The 24,804-nt window shown below is 38.8% G+C and overlaps 1 protein-coding gene across 5 annotated transcripts in view; it reads left to right on the top strand.

Annotated features, from left to right (window-relative positions):
• Window positions 1-24,804, top strand: part of TMEM45A (transmembrane protein 45A) — an 87,051-nt gene that overhangs the window by 44,525 nt on the left and 17,722 nt on the right. For 3 of the 5 annotated variants that reach the window (XM_086675619.1, XM_086675618.1, XM_086675620.1), the window contains exons 2-4: window positions 19,046-19,237; window positions 20,771-20,983; window positions 22,370-22,554. In XM_086675619.1, the coding sequence (XP_086531745.1) occupies window positions 19,048-19,237; window positions 20,771-20,983; window positions 22,370-22,554 (588 nt within the window). In that variant the 5' untranslated portion in view covers window positions 19,046-19,047. Of the gene's footprint in view, window positions 1-13,012; window positions 13,198-19,045; window positions 19,238-20,770; window positions 20,984-22,369; window positions 22,555-24,804 lie in introns of those variants that run through there. The other 2 variants (XM_086675617.1, XM_025913343.2) reach the window with 2 other exon arrangements.

The raw sequence follows: 24,804 nt of genomic DNA, 5'->3' as shown, positions 1-24,804 counted from the left end.
CCATTCTGACAGGTGTGAGGTGGTATCTCATTGTGGTTTTGATTTGTATTTAGCCATCTTTGTTTATTAGTGGCTGAGTTTATTAATTCATTAGGGCTTGTGAATTCTAAATTCTATCACTTCTTCTGCATTTACTAGCTGAAATATTTATATAAAGAGGAATTTCCCCCCATTAACTATTGAGGTATAGTTCTTCCTAATTCTTAAAAAAATTTTTTTTGATGTTTATTTTTGAGAGAGAGAGAGAGAGAGCACAAGGGGGAGAGGGGCAGAGAGAGAGAGGGAGACACAAAATCAGAAGCAGGTTCCAGGTTCCAAGCTGTCAGCACAGAGTCCAACACTAGGCTTGAACCCATGAACCGGGAGATCATGACCTGAGCCGAAGTCAGACTCTTAACCAACTGAGCCACCCAGGCACCCAGTTCTTCCTAATTCTTCATTCCAGCATTTCCCAAATTGGAGTTGATAATTCCTAGGCATCTGCCAACATGTTCTTGTGGGCAGAGAAAGAGGTCTGTAAACTTTCTATTATAATAATCTAACTCTGCACTTTCATTTCAACAAGAACTGAGAAATATTATTAGCATCTCCTAGATCACCTGCATACACATCTTATATCGGAGTTCAACCAATGATATCTGTGCTGCAGCTTACATTTCTATTTAGGATTGTGACAGGCAAGAAGCACTGCTTTAATTATCAAGGGTTGATGCATAAAGAATATGGACTTAACATGCCAAACAGCCTTTCAGTGGAATTTAATTTGAATAGAAAATTGAGTCAACTGGGGGACAAAATAATATACATGTTCTGAACCAAAAAGAATATACCCTGGAGCTGTCAGTGTGATAGTCATGCTGTGAAAGTCCATTTATTTTAGCAGAAGTAATTATTATATTTTATTTGTTTCTTTGGTTGTGTTGGTTTTGTAGTTTTTCTTATATTTAATTTGTAAATTGGTTTATTTTTATAATTGTCCAAATATATATTTTTACTATGTAAGAAAGTTTATAATAAAAACAATTTAAGGCAACATAGTGGCTCTGGAAAGAATTTTTTTTTTTTTTTTTTTACTTTTAAAATGTCTGCATATTACACGAGTTTGAGAAACACTGCTTTGTCCCATTGTGGCTTTCATAAGCTATTAGTGAATCTCACTTTCAGTGTAATTTGTCTTGTTAAGGAGTGACCCTCTTGCTGAGGGTATTTGGAATCCAACAGTGTGCATCTAGAGACCGACACCCTGGGACACTCCAAGGAAAGACTTGTACTGGGGAAAGGGTGTTTTGGGGCCCTCTGCCCTTCCTGACAGCATTGTAAACCACCAAATGCAGGCAGCTGCTTCCTTGTGTATTGTTCACTGGAGCCTTGTAAGGTCTGGTAAATGGAGAATCTTAGGCTGTGCCTACACATCACCAAAACAACTCTTTGGAAAGATAAAAAGCAGAATAAAAACCACCTAAAGCAGTCTTCTGCAACTTAAAAAAAAATTTTTTAAGTGTTTATTTATTTTTGAGAGACAGAGCGTGAGTGGGGGAAAGGCAGAGAGAGAGGGAGACACAGAGTTCCAAGCAGACTCCAGGCTCTGAGCTGTCAGCACAGAGCCCGACCCGGCCCAAACCCACGAACTGTGAAGTCCTGAGCTGAGGTCAGATGTTTAAGGGACTGAGCCACCCAGTCATCCCAGTCTTCTCCAACTTTAATGCGATGATGAATTCCCTGGGGGATTTTTTTTAAAATGCAGATTCTGACTCAGGTTGGGGGTGGGACCAGAGAAGCTGCATTTCTAACCCTCCCAAGTGGTGCTGCCCCTTACCCCGTATATTAACTATTTTGTTGATATGTCCCAGTCATTTTACTTGATTTTCCTTGGAGAATATATGTCAAGTTCTCAGTACAGTGTTTGAGACAGCCAGCATTCAGTGAACGATTCTTGTTATGGTTGTAACAATTAGCTTTTGAGGTGTGGAGGGCAGAAATGATGGAAGAGAGGGTGAGGATTAGAGGTGGACAGACTTGAGTCAAGATTCCAGTTTTTCCACTTACAAACTTATGGACTTGGGAAGTGAGTTAACTTTTCAAGTCTCTGTCTGGTTAAATGATTCCTCTCATGGAATCGAGAGGACTTTATTTTGGCTCCTAGAGTGGTGGGTTCTCTAAAGGGTCATTTTTCTTCCGTTGTCCCTTTTGGACATAGACTTGGGGTTGAGTCTTGGGTTCAGTCATGACACTATAATCACATTACAGTTCTTATGAAATGCACCTCTTTGCTATTATCTCTAACACAGTGATAATAATTATGGGATTAAATTCATTGGTGCGTGTCAGGTGTGTTGGCATAGAATAGGAACCCTGTCACCATGAGCCTTTCTCTCCACTTCACTTCACGTTGTGGTTGGTGAGGCTGACTAACCTTAGATGGCAGGTTTATGAGAAGGGCCCAATGCTTTCAACTCTGGCTAACTAGAATCATCTGGAAAGCTTACAAAATGAAAAAGGAAAGAAAGAAAGAAAGAAAGAAAGAAAGAAAGAAAGAAAGAAAGAAAGAAAGAAAGAAAAAGGATTCCCAGGCCTCACCCTCAGACATTCTGATTTAATTGTTCTGCGTGGGAACCAGAGGCTCTAAGTGTTTTTCTCGTTCTCAGATGGTTTTGCTGTGGTAGCTGTGTGGAGAACCACTGCTCTAGCAGACATTGAAACCCTGATCGCCATCACCGGACCCTGAGCATTCCTCCTAACTTGCGTGGACCAATCACACCTCTTCCACCTCCACTCCAGCCTTTCTGGTTGTTTCTTCTTATTCACTTGTCTAATTTTTATGCATTCCTGCAACTCCACTCCTACTGCTGCCCCTCCCTTGGCACATTGGGGGAAGCACTTCCAGAGCCCATCACAAGCAGGCAGGGCAGGGGAGATTAGGCTTGTGGTGCCGCCTGACCCCGCTCTTCACATCCTGGACATGCACAGAAATCACAGTGGGCACCAGCCTGAGGAGGAAGGATAGCCGTCTGGAGAGTTTTGAGACATTTATGCAGTACCTACTATGCGGCAGGAACTTTACTAGCATTAGGTCAGTTTATCCTCAGCTTTATAAAGTAGTTCTATTAATGGAATAATTCCCATTTTATAGAAGAAACTGAGGCAAAGTTAAATAATATGCTTCAGATCAAGCATACAGAGGTGAATCTGGTCTTTGGATTCAAGTAGTCTGATTCCAGAATCTGAGTTATTAATCCCCTGGGGGGGGGGGGGATTTTAAAATGCTGATGCCCAGGTTTACCCACACTAATTGAAGCAATTCTAGGAGTTGAGATCCAGGCATTGGTTGCCTTTTTTGTTAGGTCTTCAAGGGATTCTATGTACAGCCAGGATCAGAAGTAGACATCACTATGCTTTTGAGCCTCCCTCAGTGACATGGATCCTGCGAGTCTGTCGAAGCCTCCTTCTATTACTGTTCTCTTCTTCCCCTCTGTCAGTGATTTTTAAAAATGTTGTTTTTGTGATTGTCAGAAGCCCTTCTTGTGACTGGCATTCCTAAGGGGGTGTGGTCAGTTTTGGCCTCAAAGATGTTCATGCCCTAATCTCTAGAAACCCAGAAGATGTTACCTTACATGTACAGGGGTGGCAAAAGTTGACTTCTACCCGTGTTGGTTTTTTAGCTGGGACTCTTTAACAAAAAGACAGATAACAAGAAGAAAACAGTTTTTTAACCTGTGCAGTGCACATCACTCAGGAGAAACCTTAACGAAAAGTAACTCAAAGCAGCATCTTAGAATTCTGGCTTATGTACATCTTTAACAAAGAACAAGACATTTGTAGAGAAAGGACAGGACAAAGTAAATCAGTTTTAAGCTTCCAAGGACAGAAAACCATGGGAAGATAAATATACGGGAGGGAACTAATGGAATAAGTTTTGTTTGCGGATTTCTCTGGTGCCATCTCTGGGCTGATAAGCATCTGTCTCCAGTGAAAGGGGAATTTATAACCTGTGTTTAGTCAGTAAAAGGGAGGATATAGAGAGTTTTCGCTGCATTCTTTTTTTTTTTATATATATATGAAATTTATTGTCAAATTGGTTTCCATACAACACCCAGTGCTCATCCCAAAAGGTGCCCTCCTCAATACCCATCACCCACCCTCTCCTCCCTCCCACCCCCCATCAACCCTTAGTTGGTTCTCAGTTCTCAACAGTCTCTTATGCTTTGGCTCTCTCCCACTCTAACCTCTTTTTTTTTTTTTTTTTCTTCCCCTCCCCCATGGGTTCCTGTTAAGTTTCTCAGGATCCACATAAGAGTGAAACCATATGGTATCTGTCTTTCTCTGTATGGCTTATTTCACTTAGCATCACACTCTCCAGTTCCATCCACATTGCTACAAAAGGCCATATTTCATTTTTTCTCATTGCCACGTAGTATTCCATTGTGTATATAAACCACAATTTCTTTATCCATTCATCAGTTGATGGACATTTAGGCTCTTTCCATAATTTGGCTATTGTTGAGAGTGCTGCTATGAACATTGGGGTACAAGTGCCCCTATGCATCAGTACTCCTGTGTCCCTTGGATAAATTCCTAGCAGTGCTATTGCTGGGTCATAGGGTAAATACAAATCAAAACCACACTCAGGTATCACCTCACGCCAGTCAGAGTGGCCAAAATGAACAAATCAGGAGACTATAGATGCTGGAGAGGATGTGGAGAAACGGGAACCCTCTTGCACTGTTGGTGGGAATGCAAATTGGTGCAGCCGCTCTGGAAAGCAGTGTGGAGGTTCCTCAGAAAATTAAAAATAGACCTTCCCTGCATTCTTAATTGCCTTCAGCTCAAAATAATTTTTATGTCAAAGAGACATATTTTGGGGTGACACATTCTGGTTTCCTTCACATGGTAAAAGGTGTTTGGAAGATCTGATTAAATTAAGGATTTGGGGATGAGGAGATGACTATGGATTATTCAGGTTAAGCCCAATGTAATCACAAGGGTCCTTATAACAGTAAGGCAGGAGAATCAGAATCAGGACAAGTGGAAACAGGAGAATGGGGTCAGCGTCAGTGAGAGAGAATGAGGTCTGAGTGAGACTCATTTCAGACTTTTGACCTCCAGAATCGTAAGATGTTGAAGTAATTTGTTAAAGCAACAACAGGAAACTAAAACAAGGTTATTATGGTGTTGCAGAAAGAAAACCGCCAATCTGTACCCCAGAGATTTGGGTTGCTTTTCTGCCTTGTACCACTTATTGGCTACAAACATTCAGGCAAGCTGCCAAATGTCTAAATGCCTCTTCTGCAAAATGGAACCAGTAAAAATGGATATATTTGAGGGCAGGACTGGGCCAATGGTGTCATAAACTTTACATGTGTTCCCTACTGTAGCCTTGATATTTGAGCTTAGCTCAGCCCAGCCTAGCTCAGAACTTCAGAAGTGGAACCACCGTCCCCACCGCCCCAAACTGAGCCTGAGCGCTCTTATTGCTTTGGGTTATTTTCTCAAGAGCTGAAATTACCCTGCTTCTTTCTTTACTTGTCAGAGGCACTTGCCAAAATCAGGAGTCATTATTTCCTATGTTGCGCCTATCTTTTTTTTTTGGGGGGGGGCTATTTTTAAAAAAATAGTAATTAAAATAAACAACGAGACATACATTTCCTGACACCAAGAGGCAAGGAAACAGAAGAGTTATTCTGCCGACATTTCCTCCCCTACATCAACAAAATTGTACAATGTTTAGGTGTCACCATACTGGTTTCAGCCTCTGCTTGTTTTATTCACTTATTTTTCCAATAGCTGGTTTTGAACATGACTTGTCCTCCCTCACCACCACTTCCATTATTTGAGGGTGGCATTATGCCCACATTATCCATCTTTTTCAACATGGAAGGTGTTCTATATGGATCATAATTTGATTGCACCTGGTCCAAATATATAGTTGGCAGTGATGATATCCAATGCTAAGTCCTTGACCTTGTGTATGTCATATTTAATGTCAGGCCCTTCTTTTTCCTTAGTAGTAATATAGAAAACTTGGAAGATTTTTGCCTAAAAGGTCATGAGAATCTTGCAAACTGTATTTTTCCAAATGATGGTTGTTTTGTTTTATTAGTTGCAATAATGTATACTTTATCTTTCTGAAAAAGGCACCCATAATCTTGGTTGGACTTATTTTGAGACAATATGTAACAGTTAAACTTGTTACATTTCTCTTTTTTTTTTTGCAATAGAAAATTAAAAAAAAATCATTTTCATGTTAAGGGGATTTGACCTAGGGTCTTCTAAACCAGTACTGCTTAATTGGGGAAGGGAATATGATTTTGCCCCTCAGGGGACTTTTATCGATGTCTGTAGATATTTTTGATGTCACAACGAGGGGAAAAATTCTGCCAGAATCTAGTAGGCAGAGGCCAGACATGTTGCTAAATAAATATCCTACACAGCACAAGATGGCCCCACATAACAAAGAATTATCTGGCCTAGAATGTTAATAGTGCCACTGTTGAGAAATACTGCCTTAGACCAGTGTTTATCAAACTTTAATATGCATGTGAATCACCTGGGAATCTGACTAACATGAGGCCCTCAATGGATAGAGATGGACCTGGAACACTGTGGTTGTTTCATAAATATTAGTTGAAAGCATGGATCGATAGATGGAGAAATGAGGGAATGAATGGACAAGCAGGCAGCCGAGAGCACTAGTTATTATTTCCATACATATCTCTGAGCAACCTTAGAGGCACTCATTCCAAAGAAGAATGAATTTCTTTTCTACAAGGCCAGCAATTTGCCAAAAGCCTTTCCCAGGGCGCCACAGACTTCCTCAGATTAAAAACAGCTTCTTTTCTCTGATATTTCACACTGTCCCTTCTGGCACAGGGTAAAGGTTCAATCGTTAGTTATTTGGGGTGGTTACTAAGGCTGGATGTGTACTGGATACAGTGGGAAAAAGCCAGAGGCCCAAGCCCTTGCCCTGCACCTGAACCTGCCCCAGGGGAAAAAGATCCAGATGGAATCATATTCATGTGTGTGTAGGCAGCAGGGAGAAAGGAAGAAATGAATAACCAGAATAAGTTTTTAGAGGAAAATCTGGTTAGAATGAATTTCATAGAATAGCCTGGTGGGGAAAGGACATCTACCAGTGGGCAACTTGTGGCAGAGACATGGAGAATGGCATGAGTGTGTACTGTGTAAGCCTGTGAACTCCAGGAACTCAGAGATCTGTTAACGCTAGTTGGCAAATCGTTTCCTTTTTACATATTCATGGCTTTCTGGGCTCCTATTGATTACCTTCTGTCTGCCACTCCTCCACACACACAAATACAAACAAAGCCAAAATTTGGAATCTGATCCAGAAGTGCCTCTCCTTCCCAAGATGGTTTCCATGCTGTTGATGGCTATTTGCTTGGAATCCGGACACATCACTGCTGGCCTCCTGAAAATTGGTTGTGGTAGGCAGACGGGAGAAAAGAAAGGGAAGAGCAGGATGTAGGAAGGTGGGTAAAGAAGAGGTGAGGCAGCCAAAGCCATGAGAATGTGGCCACAGGGTGTTCTCTGCAGATAGGCCAAGGATTCATCCAGATGACCTTGTCAATAGAGCTCTTAACAATACCAATTCTTCTGGTAGAAGGTTTGATGCAAAGGAACATGTCAACATTGTTGATTCAGGTGTGGTCATTGCAGTTTGGTTACATATGCTTAATAGTGAGTCTAGGCCACCAGGTGCCTGTGCCTCTGCTCTGAACCACAGTGACAGAGCTTTCTTTTGTGGGTAGGGAGTGGATAGCAGAATACTGGGGTTGGAAGTCATGTCTTTGTTGAAGTAGTTCATCAAGATGGATGCATGTTCGTCATCCTCCTTGGGATTCCAAGAGATTCAAGTTTGCTATGATGCAGGTTTAGTAGGGAGTGCTATTTCTATTTCACCAGAAATGGTGGTGAAACTTTGAGTAGGATGATGAGTTTTGGTTTCTTGTATTTTGGGTTTTTTTGAGAGAGTGCGTGAGCAGGGGGTGGGGAGGGGCATAAAGAGAGGGAGAGAGAATACCAAGCAGGCTCTGCACTGTCAGCTCAAGGCCCAACACTGGCCTTGATCTCATAAACTGTGAGATCATGACCTGAGTCAAGATCAAAAGTTGGACACTTAACCAACTGAGCATGATGGGTTTTTAAATGCAACATCAAGTACACAATTTATGGAAGAAAATATGTATGTTAGATCACATGAAAATTAAAAATTCCGTTTCTGTGAAAGGCACTTTTAAGAAAAGGAAAAGACAAGTCATAGACTGAGAGAATATTTGCAAACCATACATCTGATGAAGAACTAATATATAAAATATACAAAGAACCCCTAAAGGTCAATAATGAGAAAACAATTAAAAAGTGAATGGAAGATCTGAACAGACACCTCAGAAAAGGAAATATCCAGATGGAAAATTATCATATGAAAAGCTCCTCAACATCATATATCATTAGGGAACTGCAAATTAAAACAACAATGAGATAGCACTACGTACCAATTAGAATGGCCAAAACCTAGAACACTGACAATAACAAATGCTAGAGACAATATGGAAAAATAAGAATTCTCTCGTTTGTTGCTTGTAGAAATACAAAATGGTGTAGCCACTTTAGAAGACAACTTGCCAGTTTCTTACAAAGCTAAAAATAGTCTTACCGTATGATCCAGGATTGTGCTCCCAGGTATTTACTCAAATGAGTTGTGGCTACTCAACTTTCATCAGTTATATTTATTACAAATATCTTCTATCTCTTTTATGTGTCTTTTAACTTTATTTATGGTACCATTGTGATAGAGGCATTATAGACCAGGGCTAAGTATCAATGCCAGCTCCATATGTATCCCTTCCATGACCTTGGACATTTTAGTTCATTTCTAACTTTGCCTCAATTTCTTCATCTGTAAAATTTAGGGGTGAATTTTGCTGCATGTAAGTTATACTTCAGTGAAACTAATTGAAAGGAGAAACAGAGACTCCTTCTGCCCTTTCTTCTCTCCTGCAGCCTAGAACATGATTGTGATGGCTGGAGCTTTGGTAACTATCTTAGATTATGAGGATAAGGCCCATATTGAAGAGAAGGAGTAGGGAAACTGAAAGAGACTTTTATACATGATAGGATTTCATTTCCATATCACATAAAACAGTTACGAAAATAGAGTATTCAGGGATGGGATGGTGGATCTACAAAGTTGCCAGCAAAAAATATTTAAATCTATTTTATGTAACAAAAAAAAAATCTTAAAACTTGTAGATGTCAAAATAATAGCTAACATTTATTGATTGCTTTCTGTTTACCAATTACCCTTCAAGTAAGTACTTTGCATTTTAACTTATTTAATCTTCACAAGAAACCTCTGAAATACTTTTATCACTTTGATTTTATAGATGGAGAAATTTATTCAGAGATGTATCAGTTTGTTTGTGCATTCACTAGTTGGGCATTTAGGCTGTTTCTGGGTTTTGGTTATTATGAATAAAGCTACTGTGAGCATTCATGTACAAATCTTTGTGTGGACATAATTTTAATTTCTCTGGGATAAATACCTAGGAGTGGAATTGCTGGGTCAAATGATACGTGCACGTTTAACTTTATAAAAAGTGACAAACTGCTTTTGAATGAGGCTATACAATTTTGCGTTCCCACTGGCAGTGTATGAGAGATCCAGCTGGTCCACATCCTTCCTTGCCAGTGTCATTGTTATTGTCAGTCTTCTTAAATGTAGCCATTCTGGTGAATGAGGATTGGTATTTGTTATTTTAATTAGCATTTCCCAAATGATTAATGATGTTGGGCATCGTTTCCTGTGCTTCTTTGGCATTCATATATGTTTTTTGAAGAGGTCAAATGTATCAGCCCTCTCCTTCATTACTTTACTTTATGTATTTTGTTAAAAAAAAATCCTTTCTTATTCCAAGGCCATAAGGATATTTTCAAATGTTTTCTACCAAAAATTTTAACATTTTATTTTCACAATTAGGTTTTTAAACCACCTGGAATTTATTTTTGAATCTGGTGCAAGGTAGGGATCTAGTTTGATTTTTATTGATAACTAGAAGACTCAATTGTCAAAACACTATTAATTTTTTATTTTTGGTAATTTGTGTTGTCATTTTTGCCACTTACTAGCTTCCCATATGTGTAGGGGTTCCAGTTGTATTTTCTATTGTCTTCTACTCCCACGGTAAGAGTGACTTCACTATCCCCTGTAAGTTTCTGCCATTTCTTATGTCTAGAGTGCTCTTTCCTTTCAGCCCCACTTTCAAAATCCTACTCATTCTTCAAAGTTCAGCTCAAATGGTTCTTATAGTCTTACAGGATCTTGGCATAGGCCTGTCTCACTCCTGTAAATCAAATGAAAGGGCTCATCATACCCCTAGTGTTTTATTCCTTTACCCTAAATTTTGGCTCACCTCCTTGGTATCACAGTCATGTGTGTTTTTTCTTCTTTGTTCTGCCAAACTGTAAACACGTATATGTTGCTGATGTAGACAGAATAATGTCCCCACCACATTCTGATTCATGGAACATGTGAATATATTACATGGCAAAAAGGATTTTGCAGAGGGGATAAAGTTAGTGACCTAGAGATGAGGAGATTATTCTGGCAGGCCCAGTCTAATCACCTGGGTTTTTAAAATTGGAGAACATTTGCCAGCTGAGTTGTAGCAGCCATGAAAAATAGATATACTTGCTCACCATAGAGTCTCCTATAACCTGAAAAAGATTGTTAGATGTATGTGAAGTACTCAATCATTGTTCATTGACTTGAATTGTGAATAGAATGATTTCTTTAGGTTCTTACCACATCACTGATACTTATCTCTAGCATCTAGACCTTTGTCAAATGAAGGCATTGCAGACTACTCAGACCAGCTTTCCTTTTGGTTGGCATCCCTGTGCACTCTGACTCTGACTCCAATAGTGCTGAATATTCAGGCTATGTGCAAAGTTTCACTTCCTTTACATGTGCTGACAACTCAATGGTAGAAAGTCCCAGAAGGAGAAGCCCTTTCCTTATGATGTTTAACCTAGTCACAGGTACTCAATGAGTACTGATAGGGTCATTTTGAAATCATTTCTAGTCTTTGCCTTTATGTAGGGGAACAGTATGAGATTTGGAATGAGATATATAAGGACCTTGGAATCCTGGCTCTGGCCTTTACTCCTTTATGACTTATAGTAGGTCAGTAAATCTCTTGGAATCTCAGTTTTCTCACACCTATGGTGGAAATAATAATACTTTCTTGAGTTGTCTCAAGGATAGAATAAACAGATGTGTGAGAAGATATTAGCACATAGTGGATGTTCTATGAATGCTAGCTTCCTTCCCATCTCAGGTGCACCACTACTAACAAAAATAGTCCAGGCTTCTATTTACTTGGAAGAGTTCATTACAGGCAGGTAATGCAACATGACATTTGTTCTTACTTTCTGTTTGTTGGTTTTATTTTTTAATGCATATGTATTTGGATTAGCTCACTCTAGGTCATTTTTTAAAATGTAGAGTTCTGTTTGACATTCTGGATTTTTGGTTAAGAATAGCCCATTTGACATGGGTGGGTTTGATATTTCAAGATTGACAGGGGTATGGGTGTAAAAGGCTGGGGTATAAAAGAGATCAAAATAAAATAAAATATCTTAATAATATATGATGACATAAAACAAAATAGAATGACAGCACCCTAGAATGGTTATTGTCTTCTCCTGGAGCCAGATTATCATTCTGGCCTTGGGAGCAGCTGTTGAGCCACCCACCTCTGTTCAATATGAAGCCTGATGTGAGCAAACACATTAGGGCTTATGACACTGATGGGAAACAAATGGCCCCTGGGGTATGGTTATAGGGAAGTCACATTTAAAATTTTTTTAATATTTATTTTTGAGATAGAGAGAGAGAAAGACAGAGCATGAGTGAGGGAGGGGCAGAGAGAGAGGAGACAGAGAATCTGAAGCAGGTTCCAGGCTCTGAGCTGTTAGCACAGAGCCTGATGTGGGACTCAAACTCATGAACTGCGAGATCATGACCTGAGCTGAAGTCGGATGCTTAACCAACAGAGCCACCTAGGCACCCTTGGGAAGTCACATTTAAATAGTGTCTTGGTGTTATTCTGCTTGTCTTCATGTACTCTAAGCCTTTGGTTCTCAAAACTCAAGAATACAAAAAGTTAACTGATGAGTGCTTATTAAAAATGGTCCACTCATGGTCCGCCCCCTGATGGTAGATTCAGTAAATCTGAAGTGGGTCCAAAGAATCTGCATTTAATTAACTACACTAGCTGTTTTTGATACTGGTTGCCACCCAGGTCAGTTTTTCAAGATGGTGGGGTTTCAAGCAGCAGCTCATCATTCATTGGCTATTTATTGAGTGCTAATTAGGTACAAAGCATTATAGAGGATATGGTCCTTGCTCACCATGGGTTTATCATTGAGAGAGTAAATAAGACTTGTATACAGGCAGGATAGCAGCTGCTGGCTCTTTAAAGTCAAACTGCTGCTTGCTTCTTCTTTGTTTCCATTTCACTTTATATAAGCCTCACATTGGCTTAGAATAATTTATACACTTGTCTCTCTACCAGTTTGTGTATTCCTTGAGGACAAGTGCACTGATGACCTATAGCAATTTTGTTCCATCATCTTTTCTTACTCTTTATGACTCCAACCCTAGCTCATGTGACAATCTTTTGCTTGAGGCACTGCATGTTAAGAAATGGTTTGTCTTCATAGGACTTATTGGACATGCTCTGTTATATTACTGCTACCATACCATTCTCTTTGTCTTCTGTCCATCCCGATGACCTGGAAGAGATAGCAAAGATCACACATGCTCCATTGGCTTTGGTTCTCACAGCAGGGGACACACATCTGAGGCTAGTGGTCATGTGGGTGTGTGGCAAGGTGAGTCTTATTGGGAACTACTCTATGACACAATGTTTGGACAGGAAGTAGGATTTCAAAGGGGTGTGGCCCCAAGATTTACATTTATGAAGGCATTGTGACATATTTTGAAGGTTTATCTGCTGCCTTCATGCTGGAAAACATAAACACATTGCTTTAGTGTCTAAGAAGGAAGAGTAATTAGGTTTAGACCAGTCAGTATCTACTTTTCTTTCTTGAGGCTGGAACCACTATAAATTCTTGGGGGAAGAGAATTGAGCTGGACTTTACATTGAAGAAAGTGTAAAGGTAAGGATAATTTAACTCAGAAAACTCTTTTGAAATAGTTGAAATTTCATATGAAATGATAGAGAGTTTTAAAGCTACAAATGCTTGTATACACTTTGCTTTAAGTGTTAAAGCAAATGGTAAAGCAAAGTTAAGAAATAGTTTAAATTGGCTTAGTGTATTGGGATTTACAAATGTACCTTTAAATGAATCACTATTTAAGATTTAGGAATACTTTATTTTGCTGGTGGCTCAGGATGAAATTTTAGTTTTCCCCATGGTATTCATTTTATATTGAAGTTGGTATTTGGTTGAGATTCCTCTAAGAAAACTGTAGAATCTCATTCTGTGAGCTATTTTGAGTTCTGTGTGCAGGCTTGGTCTGTTTGGTTTATGGGGCTGTAACACAGGAATTAACATTGACAACAGAGTTAGATCTTGGGATTTGTCCAATGTTATCTCTAAGTGCTAGAAATTAAAAATATTTCCCTTTAGGGTGGTAAGTGAGTGTGTAAGTTTGGGGCACAGTGAGAAAAAAAGAGGCCAAAAAGCATGTCAGGTGTCATTGCTTGTTATTGGCCCAGAGAATGATGTTTGGTTGTCATTAGGGACATTAGGGACAGAGGGTTGCTTTTTGTTCTTTGTTTTTTTTTGTTTTTTTTTTTTAATGGAGGAGAAGTATGGATTTTTAGGATGAATTGCAGCTGGGAACCAGTGATTGAATATTGCAGCCCACCATTTTAGGCCTGGGTGAACCACTTTCCCCATGGGATTATAAGTGGCAAGATCAGGCAGGGGGGATATTGAGGAAAGACCTTTTTGTTTCCTATTCTGGTGATTTCCCTGAGGTTTCTGCTGGTTGTCTGGTAAGTATGATTTGCTTTGCCAGTGAGAAAAGCCCTGTGTTTTCTTTTGAAGGGGGACGTGTCTGATCTTTGGATTTAAATTGAATCGAACTCTGGACTACTTGTCTTTCACAAGCAGTAAATTGCAACTTCAGGTAATAGTAGAGCAGGAAATAAAAGATAGATTTATGGATAATGGTGTTCTAGGAGATCACAGTGAAGTTATATTTGAGGATTTGAGCAGTTTTTTTTTCTCTCCACAATGGAAGTGAAGTAAAATGAGTACCATTGTCGTTGACAGGAGCAACTTGGTCTGTTGGGTCCCTTCGCCAGGCAAATATAGCAAGCCTACTTTGACTTCTTTTTGTTTGAGATTTTTTTTTTAATGTTTATTTATTTCGAGAGAAAGAGTGTGAGTGGGGGAGGGGGAGAGATAGAGAGAAAGAGAGAGAGGGGAAGGGAGAGAGAGAGAGAATCCTAAGCAGGCTCTGCATTGTCAGTGCAGATCGTGACATGGAGCTTGATGTGGGTCTTGATCTCATGAACTGTGAGATCATGACCTGAACCGAAATCTAGAATCAGACACTTAACTGAATGAGCTACCCAGGCACCCCTTGTTTGAATTTTTTTAAACAGAGAACCATTGAACCATCACATTGTTTCGAATTAAAAGGCTAAAGATACAGAAGTTCTATCACTGAGGAAGGAGCAATGCCTCATTTCTTTTCTAACCCTGACTACCTCATATCCCTCTTCAAAAACCTTCTACTCACCATTGCTGCCCTATCACATCCCAATGACTGTGCTGAGTGAGATATATTGGTTTACTCAGCTTTGGGGGCAACAGGAACCTATTATAATGATGGTTATGAAGGTAAATCAGGAAGATTATTTGCCCAGAGCCACACATTGAAGAAGGTCCCCAAATTTAAAATTTCATGTGGCAATATATTTTGCATGTGTGTTGAAGATATTTATTAGGTAGCTCTAAACATTGAAAAGCAACCATGGTTTCTGTAACCCTGTTTTGGCATTTTCTTTCTTTCTTTCTTTCTTTCTTTCTTTCTTTCTTTCTTTCTTAATTTTTTTTTCTTAGTGTTTATTTTCGAGACAGAGAGAGATAGAGCATGAGTGGCAGAGGGGCAGAGAGAGAGGGAGACACCGAATCCGAAGCAGGCTCCAGGCTGTGAGCTGTCAGCACAGAGCCTGACATGGGGCTTGAACTCACGAACTGTGAGATCATGACCTGAGCCGAAGATGGATGCTTAACCAACTGAGCCACCCAGGCGCCCCGTCATTTTCTTTCTTTTTAAATTTATCAGGTTCAGGGCATCAAAAAATGGAATGTAGCCCAAGCTCCTAACCTCTGAGAGGCCCCAGTTGCCTGCTAGACAGGCTCTCAATAGTGATGGACATAGAAGCTTATGCAGAGGACAGACTTTCCATAACTAATCACACAAAGAATTCATTTAAAATAAGAACTGGGTACCTTGAAAAGGTATAAGGGGACCCTCTCCTGTTTGGGCCATCAGGGGGTATTTCCCCAAGCAGATAAAATCGAAACAGCAAGAGGAGTCAGCCAAATTTGGGGCAGGGGTCAGTTGATGCAAGACAGTAGAAGCAATAGGCCTTAATAACCTATTAGTTTTCAGAGACATAGGTGGACTCTAGGATGGTTTTCATATTTTGAGTTTGGATAAGTGAGTGAATGGTGGTGGTATTAACAAAATAAGTGACTGAGGGAAAATTATTTTCTGGTAGTGGGTGGATATATAAGGTGATTCGTTCAATTCGTGGGTATGTTGAGTATGAGGGAACTTTGAGAAATCAGAGTAGAGATGTTTTATAAATATATGATCATATATTATAAAAAGGGCTTAGTTAGAACCTCATAGGGTATAAGATACTATCCAAATTTAGTGGGTGAGTAGAAAGAATATATTTTGGTACCTGCTTTCAGGAAGCTTATTCTTTAAATGCACTGAAGGAATTAAATAACCACAAAAGATTCCAGGAACCCTCTAAGACAGCAGCAGGAGAAATGTTATAAGCAGTACACAAATGATTTCCAAGAGAATTATATAGATGCTTTTTGCTTTGCAGCAGTTAGTTTCCAAGTAGAATTTCTCATTTGATTTTACTTTTGTTCTACTTTGGTAGTTTGAGCTAGGTTGAGGATTACATGATCTTGTTTAATACCACTGTGGATTATTTGTTTTGGAGTAACTCATTTTAATTTTAGGAGGTAGGTACTGTTATATTTGTCCCATTTTACAGAAGAGGAAACAGAGGTACTGAGAACTTAAATAACTTGCCCAAGTTACGTAGCTAGTAAACAGTACAGTTGGGATTCAGATATAGTCAGTCTGAATCCAAAGCCCTTTCTCTAGTTTTAAAAATGCTATTCTTTTCACTAAATATATCCCATATCACTTAAGTTATTTAAAAACTTTTAGTGGCTGCAAAAATTGTTTAATCATTCTCCTGATTTTAGACATATGTATGTTTTAAATGGTGCCTGTATCTTTAGGATAACTTCTTGAAATGGGTTTCCTGTACCAAGGAATATAAAACCTCTAAGGCGTCTTAAAACATAACAAGTTCTTCTCCAGAGAAGTACAAGTAATTTACAGTCTGAATGTATTTTTCAAGCCCACATAAAAGTATTTTTTTCAACCCTACATGACTGTATAAGCCAAGACAAACAGGAGAATTCAGTAATGCTGCTAAAGATGGTGTTTAGGATAATGAATCACAGAATGTTCAAGCAGAAAAGGAACTCCAGGTGTCATCTAGGCCATCTCCTTCTTTTATTAAGAACCAAGGCTCAGAGAGGTTAAGAGACTCACCAAACCACACCACTAATTAGAGTCAGAGTTAGGACAAGAACGGGCCATTAGCACTATGTGATATACAGTTGACCTTGAACAATGTGGGGGTTTGGGGTGCCAACCCCCTATACGGTTGAAAATCCCTTGACTCCCCCAAAACTGAACTACTAATAGCCTACTCTTGACCAGAAGCCTTACTGATAACATAAACAGTCAACTAACATATATTTTATGCCATATATATATATATATATATATATATATATACACACATACTATATATATGTGTATATATATGCATATATATGTATATATATATAAATACTATATATTATTACAAAAGTCTAGAGGAAAGAAAGTGTTATTAGGAAAATCATGAGGGAGAGAAAATGCACTTAGAGTACTGTACTGTAAAAAATCTGCATACAAATGGACCCAAGCTGTTCAGCCCTGTGTGGTTCAAGAGTCAACTATGTTGACTTAGAGTCTCTTAGATGGTTTGGCTGATTCAGGGGTGTGCAAAGTACCCATCTGGGGTCTTGACTGGAAATTTAAGAGACTCTTATTGTTTGAGTCAACTTCACAATTCCCCCTTGAAACTTCACAGTTGTGTCAGAAGGATGTGGAAGTAACCCAAAGTGTCTTCCTTGAACTGAGATGCCCAGTACCCACCCAAGGAGATAAAGCACTCTGTTGGGCCAAGGGAAACCTGAAATCTCCTTTTTTCAGTTCTCCTGCATCTGGCCTGCTGTCAGATTCATAAAGATGATTCTGAATTCTCTCTCTGTTATTCTGTTGTTGGTACAATGCGTTTGAAAAAAGGGCTACTTACATAATTCAAGACTGATTTTCTGTAGCATTGACCAAAAACAGAGGATATTTCTTTTTATTATTTGCTGCATTATGTAACAATCATATAAAAAGAATTTACAATTAGATTTGGCTTAATATCCATCTGGATAGGCTGGGTTAAGCTATTAAATCTCAAAAGTTCAATAACTTAGCACAATTGGGGGTTGTATCTGGCAAAATCCGAAGCAGGCTTGTTGGCCATCCACTATGTTGCAGATAGGCCATACCAGGGTTGCCAAGGCAGGGGAAAGGAGACTTAAAGGCTCTTAACTCACTCAACCTGGAAATGACAAATGCCATAGTCCATTGACCAGAACTATAAGCATGGTTCTTTTTGTTTTTATTAATTAATTTTATTTTTGGGGGCAGATGCTGATTTTTATTTATTTTTTAAATTTTTATTTATTTATTTTTTGAATATAATTTATTGTCAGATCGGCTTACATACATCACCCAGTGTTCATCCCAACAAGTGCCCTCCTCAATGCCCATCCCAAGGGATAGAAGCATGGTTTTGATTCAACTGGAGGAGAGGCTGGGAAAAGTATGTGGAGGAGCACATGGATATTTGATGAGCACTAATGGTCTCTTTCAAATACTTGGTGCTTGGTACTTTGAAATTATACACTTAAAAAAAATTATAGGCAATTTTATAAAATTTGAAGTTTTAAACATATAGGTAAAACATTCATATTACTTTCCTCTAAATATGCTTAAAGTGTAACTCTGTAGTGTAGCACATGTTTGTTTGTTTTAAGTTTATTTATTTATTTTGTGGGGAGGGAGAGAAAGAGTCCCAAGCAGGCTCCGTGCTGTAAGCACAGAGCCCAATGTGGGGCTCAAACTCAGGGACTGTGATATCATGACCCAAGCCGAAATCAAGAGTTGAATGCTTTAACTGACTGAGCCGCCCGGGCGCCCCACATGCTATCATTTTAAGAAATCCTTTTGAGTTTCCTATTAAAAACAGCAAAGCCCTTCCTTAATAGTTGTGGGATTTGGGCAAGTCACTTAACTCTGTAAATCTGTATCCCAGTTGAAAATGGGATAATAATCATCATTCGTGGTATGTTGTAAAAATTAGGGTAGAGATTGCATGCTAAACACTTGACACAGTGCCTAGCACAAAAGGTAAGTGCTCAGGGAGTATGAATTTTTCTTTTTACTCACATTGTTGATATTGCAGTGAACCTACTACTGTTGACAGTAATGTTGAATTCTCTGACTCAGTGGTGTATCTATAATAATCTGAAAATCATGTATTTTATGAGAACAAGTGATGTTTTAGTCAAATTTTGGAAACAAAATGTCTTCATCTTCTATATGTTCTCATCTTGGTAGACATGGGGAGTTTCAGAGGTCATGCCCTCCCTGGAACCTTCTTCATTACCATGGGTATTTGGTGGACCATAAAGTGCACTCTGAAGTATGCCTGCAAAAAGCACAAACGGACTTCCTACCTTGGTTCCAAAGCATTATTCCATCGAATGGATATTGTGGAGGGAATTACAATAATTTGCATGGCTTTAACTGGTGAGTGGACCATTTCTGTGTTCTGTTTTTTTCCTTTTGGGTATTTCTACACACAAAGAGATAATTATCAAATCAAGAAATTGCGAAAATGAATTTTTTATTCAAAAATATCTCTGAATGCATATTCTGATTATAATTTGTATCTGATAAAATTTGTTAGAAGGGGACACTTCATGTTTATACAAAGGCCTATTCCTTAATGAGTTGGTCATAGTAATTAACTTGCCTGCCCACTCAAGGTGAGTTTCCCTTATAGAATTAGTTGGAACCTCTGAAATGATTTTATTTTATTTTATTTTATTTTATTTTATTTTATTTTATGAGAGAGAAAGAGAGAACAAGCAGGGGAAAGGGGCAGAGGGGGAGAGAGAGAGAGAGAGAGAGAGGGAGGGAGAGAATCTTAAGCAGGCTCCACACTCAGCACAGAGCCTGATACAGGGCTTGATCCCACAGCTCTGGGGTCATGACCTGAGCTGGAATCAAACCAGGTGCCCATGAAATGATTTTATATAATTTATTCTGATGCCTTAAAGAGTAAAATTTATCAGAAAATCAGAAACCATTTTTCAAAATGGCACCAAAATAATCAAGTGACTATGGGAAAGCTTCAATCATAAGTTGTTGCTGTTGGACTGTACAGAGATCAGGCTGAAGAAAACCTTGCTTCATGCACTTTCATCCTTTTCTGTGTGGTTTCTAAATTGAAAAAGGAAGTTAGGCCAGATAAATTCTAAAGCCTTTCCGTTGACTATAAGATTTTGTGAAAATTTTCTGTGTTTTTAGAATTCCACTGCAGCTGCTCCTTTGTGAAAGGCATAATGTTCTCATTTTCCTTTGTATTTCTTCATGCTTTATTCATGGCACTAGGTCTTTGCTATGGCCATCAAATTATAGAGCAACCATTTCCAATGGGAAGAATTGCCATGCCAAATTCCATAGGTTAATACACAACATAACATCTTTAAGAAAGTTTAACTATTTGTGTTACAGACTAGACCATGTGCTATAATCTGTCTGTGTTTTCTCAGTTATCCTTAATTGGGGAAAAGCTGAACTCTAGCATTTTTGTTCTGAATCAAGCACAACTCCCCCCTTCATGGCAAGTCCCCAAGATGTAAGATGTATCAGAAGGAAGTAATAGGCCTTTGTAGGACTGAGCTCACAAATCCAAACCCCACATCGTTCAGGATTTATCTAGTCATTAGGTGACAATAGGAACTAAGACCATCAGTGGAACTGATCACAGAACTAAGTGGGAACTGAAATGATAGGCTTGAAGATGTGAAATAAACAGCCATTTGTCTAAATTGGATATCTTTGACTACAAATTGATCATCCAAACCAGTATTTGAACCTCTAAAACCAACCGTAGGCACCAGTGCTTAGCTGTTGGGAAAAAGCCAAGAAAGAAGAATCAGCATCATAAAAGAACACTCAACTTAACTAAGCTATGGGCTTAACCTCTCCTATCTTCCTGCTTTCTCTGTGAAGTTATGGAGAAGGTTGCTAAAACTGTGATATGTTCCTTTGCAGGCATGCTTGGAGAGCAGTTTGTTACTGAAGGGCCCCACTTGGCTTTATATAACTATAAAGAGGGCCAGTGGGTCCAACTCCTGAGCTGGCATCATTCCACCATGTATTTCTTCTTCGGGCTGGTGGGCGTGGCAAACATCTTAAGGTTTATCATCAATTCGTTTCCCATTTCCTTAATCAAATTGCTGCTGTCGAATGCCTTATTTGTTGAGGGTAAGTATACGTGAGTACTTTCCTGTACCTTTCATTATCATTGGACACTTGTATAGCCCTGTACAATAATATTCCTTTAGTGTCCTGGTGCCAGCTTGATCAACCAGGCCATCTGGGCCATGGTGAAATAGTCAGATGTCCTATGCAGGATGCCAAGGATTTTTCCTTCCTTACTGACTCATGTAGCACAATAGGACAAGCATGACCATTCAGTGTACTTTATTCACATTTTACATCATTCTTAACACCTACCATGGTTATTTATCTCTAGATTATCCTGGAGACTATCATTATTTCCATTTTTAACAAATGAAACTGAACTTAAGTAAAGCATGAATATCCTGAAGTGAGGGGACCACTCACATCAACTTGCTAACCTACTAATTAGTGTTTTTCATATTGATATAGTAAAATTCCACCATTACATAATAAGTAGGGTCAAAAAATCAGTCACATGAAAATAAGGGGTCCTATTTTTGAGAAGTTAATGAAAAACATTTTTTGTTCAGTTGATGTTCCTGTTACTGTGTAGGGCAACAGCGAAAACAAGTGTTCAGTGATTTGTTTTCATTTGTTATATTTATAAGAAATAGATTGATTATAGGACTAAAAAAAATCCCCAGATTATCGGGAGGCAATCATTTCCTAACTGTCCACCTTCCTTCCCACATCTGAAGATGAGGACTTTTGCTAACTCCTCTTTGAGAACAAAGGCTAATTAAAAGATGGGCATCAACAACCAACAGCATGATTCTCATTATCTCAGGGTGTTACCACATTTTGAGTGAACATCTCTTCCTCCTCATGAAGATAAAGCTGAAATCTGTTCATGGGATTAAAACATATAGGTAGTTACTGCTTCTTGGGAGTTTCCAGAGCATCTTGTCATACCCATCAAAATCCACTGTTATGATTTGTGTATTTGTTTACTCCAATGGACTGAGTTCCTTAAGGCAAGGATTTGTCTCATTCATCTGTGAATTCACCCTGACTCTTGCTCCCCTGCCCCCATCACACTTATTTTTCATCCTCCTGCATAGAAGATGCTTTGAAATATAGTTAGTTGAAAATGTCATGATATATTAGACGAGGAAATAAAGGTTAGTAAAGGGAAAAGGAGTGTTAGATTTCCATTCTTAAGAGTTAATTATGACTCCAAAAATGCTAGAGGGTTCCATTATTGTGGGAAATGGAGAGCACTTGTTATTTTGGACAGATTTGTGTGTGTGTGTGTGTGTGTGTGTGTACGCATGTACATGTGAGTGTGTAAAATTCTGTGTGTGGGGTCACTGAGAGAGAGAGAGACAGAGAGAGAGAGAGAAAGAGAAATGGTGGTGTCCCTTGGTTTCATTGAAAAAGGCAAACTGTTTTTTCCCTCTCTATCAGCTTTTATCTTGTACAACCACACTCATGGCCGGGAAATGCTGGACATCTTTGTGCACCAGCTGCTGGTCTTGGCTGTCTTTGTGGCAGCCCTGATAGGCTTCTTGGAGTTCTTTGTAAGGAACAATGTCATTGTGGAGCTTCTTCAGATGACCTTTATCCTGCTTCAGGGAAGCTGGTTCTGGCAGGTGAGTTGGGGCCTCCAGTTAATGTGCCTGGTGTTTCCATCTGTAATCTTTTGGTGGGATATTTTGCTCTATAACCTAGAGACTTCCTTCTGATGTGCTGACTGTAGAGAGAATGTGAGTCTTTGAGAGGTGATATTTCTTTGAGTAGCCCAGCGTTCTGGTGGGAGTGCTGATGGAGCAGAGGGGAAGGAAGTAGGATGTGTTCATCTTCATCACATACCTGAATATCTCTAAGGTAGGAATTCTGAGCCATTGCTTTTTGTTGGCAGCAGTTTCTAATCCTGAAGCTGCTTACAGTGTAATGGGTCATAAGCTTGAGAAACATATGAAAGGCAGGAAAGAGAGGAAACTATTACTTACTGAGAAACAACCGTGAACCAGCCACTCTAGAGGACTTTTTACATACGTATTATTTCATTTTGTCCTCAAAATGACCTGGAAGTTAGGTATTATCATCCTCAATTTACTGATATGACTCAGTGAGACCAAGTTACTATCCCAGGCTCACACAATAGTGGAACAAAGATCTAAATGTGGGTCCTAGACTCTTTCCATTTTACTCTGTTGACTACCTAACCTTGGTGTGTTGTCAAAAACATGTATTCCAATCAGTGAGTGTATATTTTATACAGACTGATACATCGTACTCTAATATGCATATGTAGATGTAAAGAAAGTCTGGGATGAAAGGTGAATGTGGTTTAATTGGGGATGACTTCTTAGAGGAGATGTTTAGTTGCCAGAGAGCAGGAACTTGGGATGAGGTTGTTGCAGGGGTTTGCATTTCATATGAGGAGTGATAAGAAAGTGGTGACAAGGAGACATCATGGTCAAAACGGGATAGGAAAGCTGTGATATTTAAGCATAGGTGAGCGTGGAACGGTTGTGGGGAACAGAGGCTGGTAAAGAAGGGCTATATGCAAAGGGCATTTTGAAGGAAAAATGACATAGAGGAACAAATATCCTGTAATGTGATGAAACTGATGAATTTAACCAGTTTATAAATACAAGTCATTTTATTAAATTATCATTTGCTGAAAAGCTGAATAAAATGGTATGTAAAACACTATTATGAATTCTGTATCTTCTGATTGGAATGTTTTACCATGTGCATGCATTGCCTATGCAAAAATAAACATAAATTTTAAAATTTTCAAAAAAGCTAATTTGTGGTCAGGATGACACAGTGAGTTTATATGTCAGTGTATCTCCTCTACTCCAGACACATAATAATGAAAGATGAAATTTTAAAAATACTATAAAAAAAAGAAACTAAAAGAAGAAAAAATAAATAAAAAATAAGAAAATAACCTAGCTGCAATTGAACAACACAGACAGAAACAGGGCAAGCCACCTACCTTGTGGGCCAGACCAGAACAGCACTGTATAGTGGGAGTAGAGCTGAGTGGCAGGACTGTGGGCACCAGTGGAATCAAGAGCAAATAAAAGGGTTCCTCTCAAGGTGAGAGGTGAGGCCAGGCTCTTGGAACTCTAGTTGTACTGTGTATACTTTCTGTCTTCCTGTTTGCTTTTCGTCTTATTGATCTATTTCATAGCGGTCTGCTAAAGTTTCATATGATAGTTCTAGATTTGTCAATTTCTCCTTATTTTCAGTTTTTGCTTAAATGTTATAAGGCTGTATTCTGCTTATACTTTTCTAGTTTTTTTTTTTTTATTGAATGCTCACTTTGTTTCTGTCTTTCTTGTTTTAAAATAAATATATCTCCAGCTATAGATTTCCCTCTACATACTACTGTAGCCATTTCCCATAGGATTTGATGTGTGGTAGTTTTCACTCTTGGGAAACTTTGAATATTGCATTTTCCATGTGCTTTCCTCTTTAATTTATGAGTTAACTAGGAGTGCGCCTTTAAGTTTCCAAAAATGTTATTTTTATTTTTATTGTTCATTTTCAATTTAATTGCTTTGTAGTCATAGAATGTGTTGACTCTGAAATGCGTTGTATTGAAACTTCCTTTGGAACAATGTCAGTGGTAGTAAATGTTCTATGTATTTGAAAGAAAGTATGTTCTATCTTCATTGAGTTCAGGATTCTCTATATATTTATTAAATCAAGTTTGATAAAGAGCTAACTAAGTAAAGAAAGTTGAAAGTAAGAACAAAAGAAGAAACACAAGGAAAGTAAAAAGTAAATAAAAGGAATAATAAAGATAAGAGCAGAATTAATGAAACTGATTAGTGTTCCATTAATCATTAATGACTCATTAAGGATTTGAGGGAGGAAGCATC

Source organism: Puma concolor, chromosome C2 (genome assembly GCF_028749965.1).
Source record: "Puma concolor isolate L17-30 chromosome C2, mPumCon1.1.hap2, whole genome shotgun sequence".
NCBI lineage: Eukaryota > Metazoa > Chordata > Mammalia > Carnivora > Felidae > Puma > Puma concolor.
The sequence above is the reverse complement of the archived record's forward strand: the minus strand, read 5'-3'. Positions and strand labels throughout refer to the sequence as shown.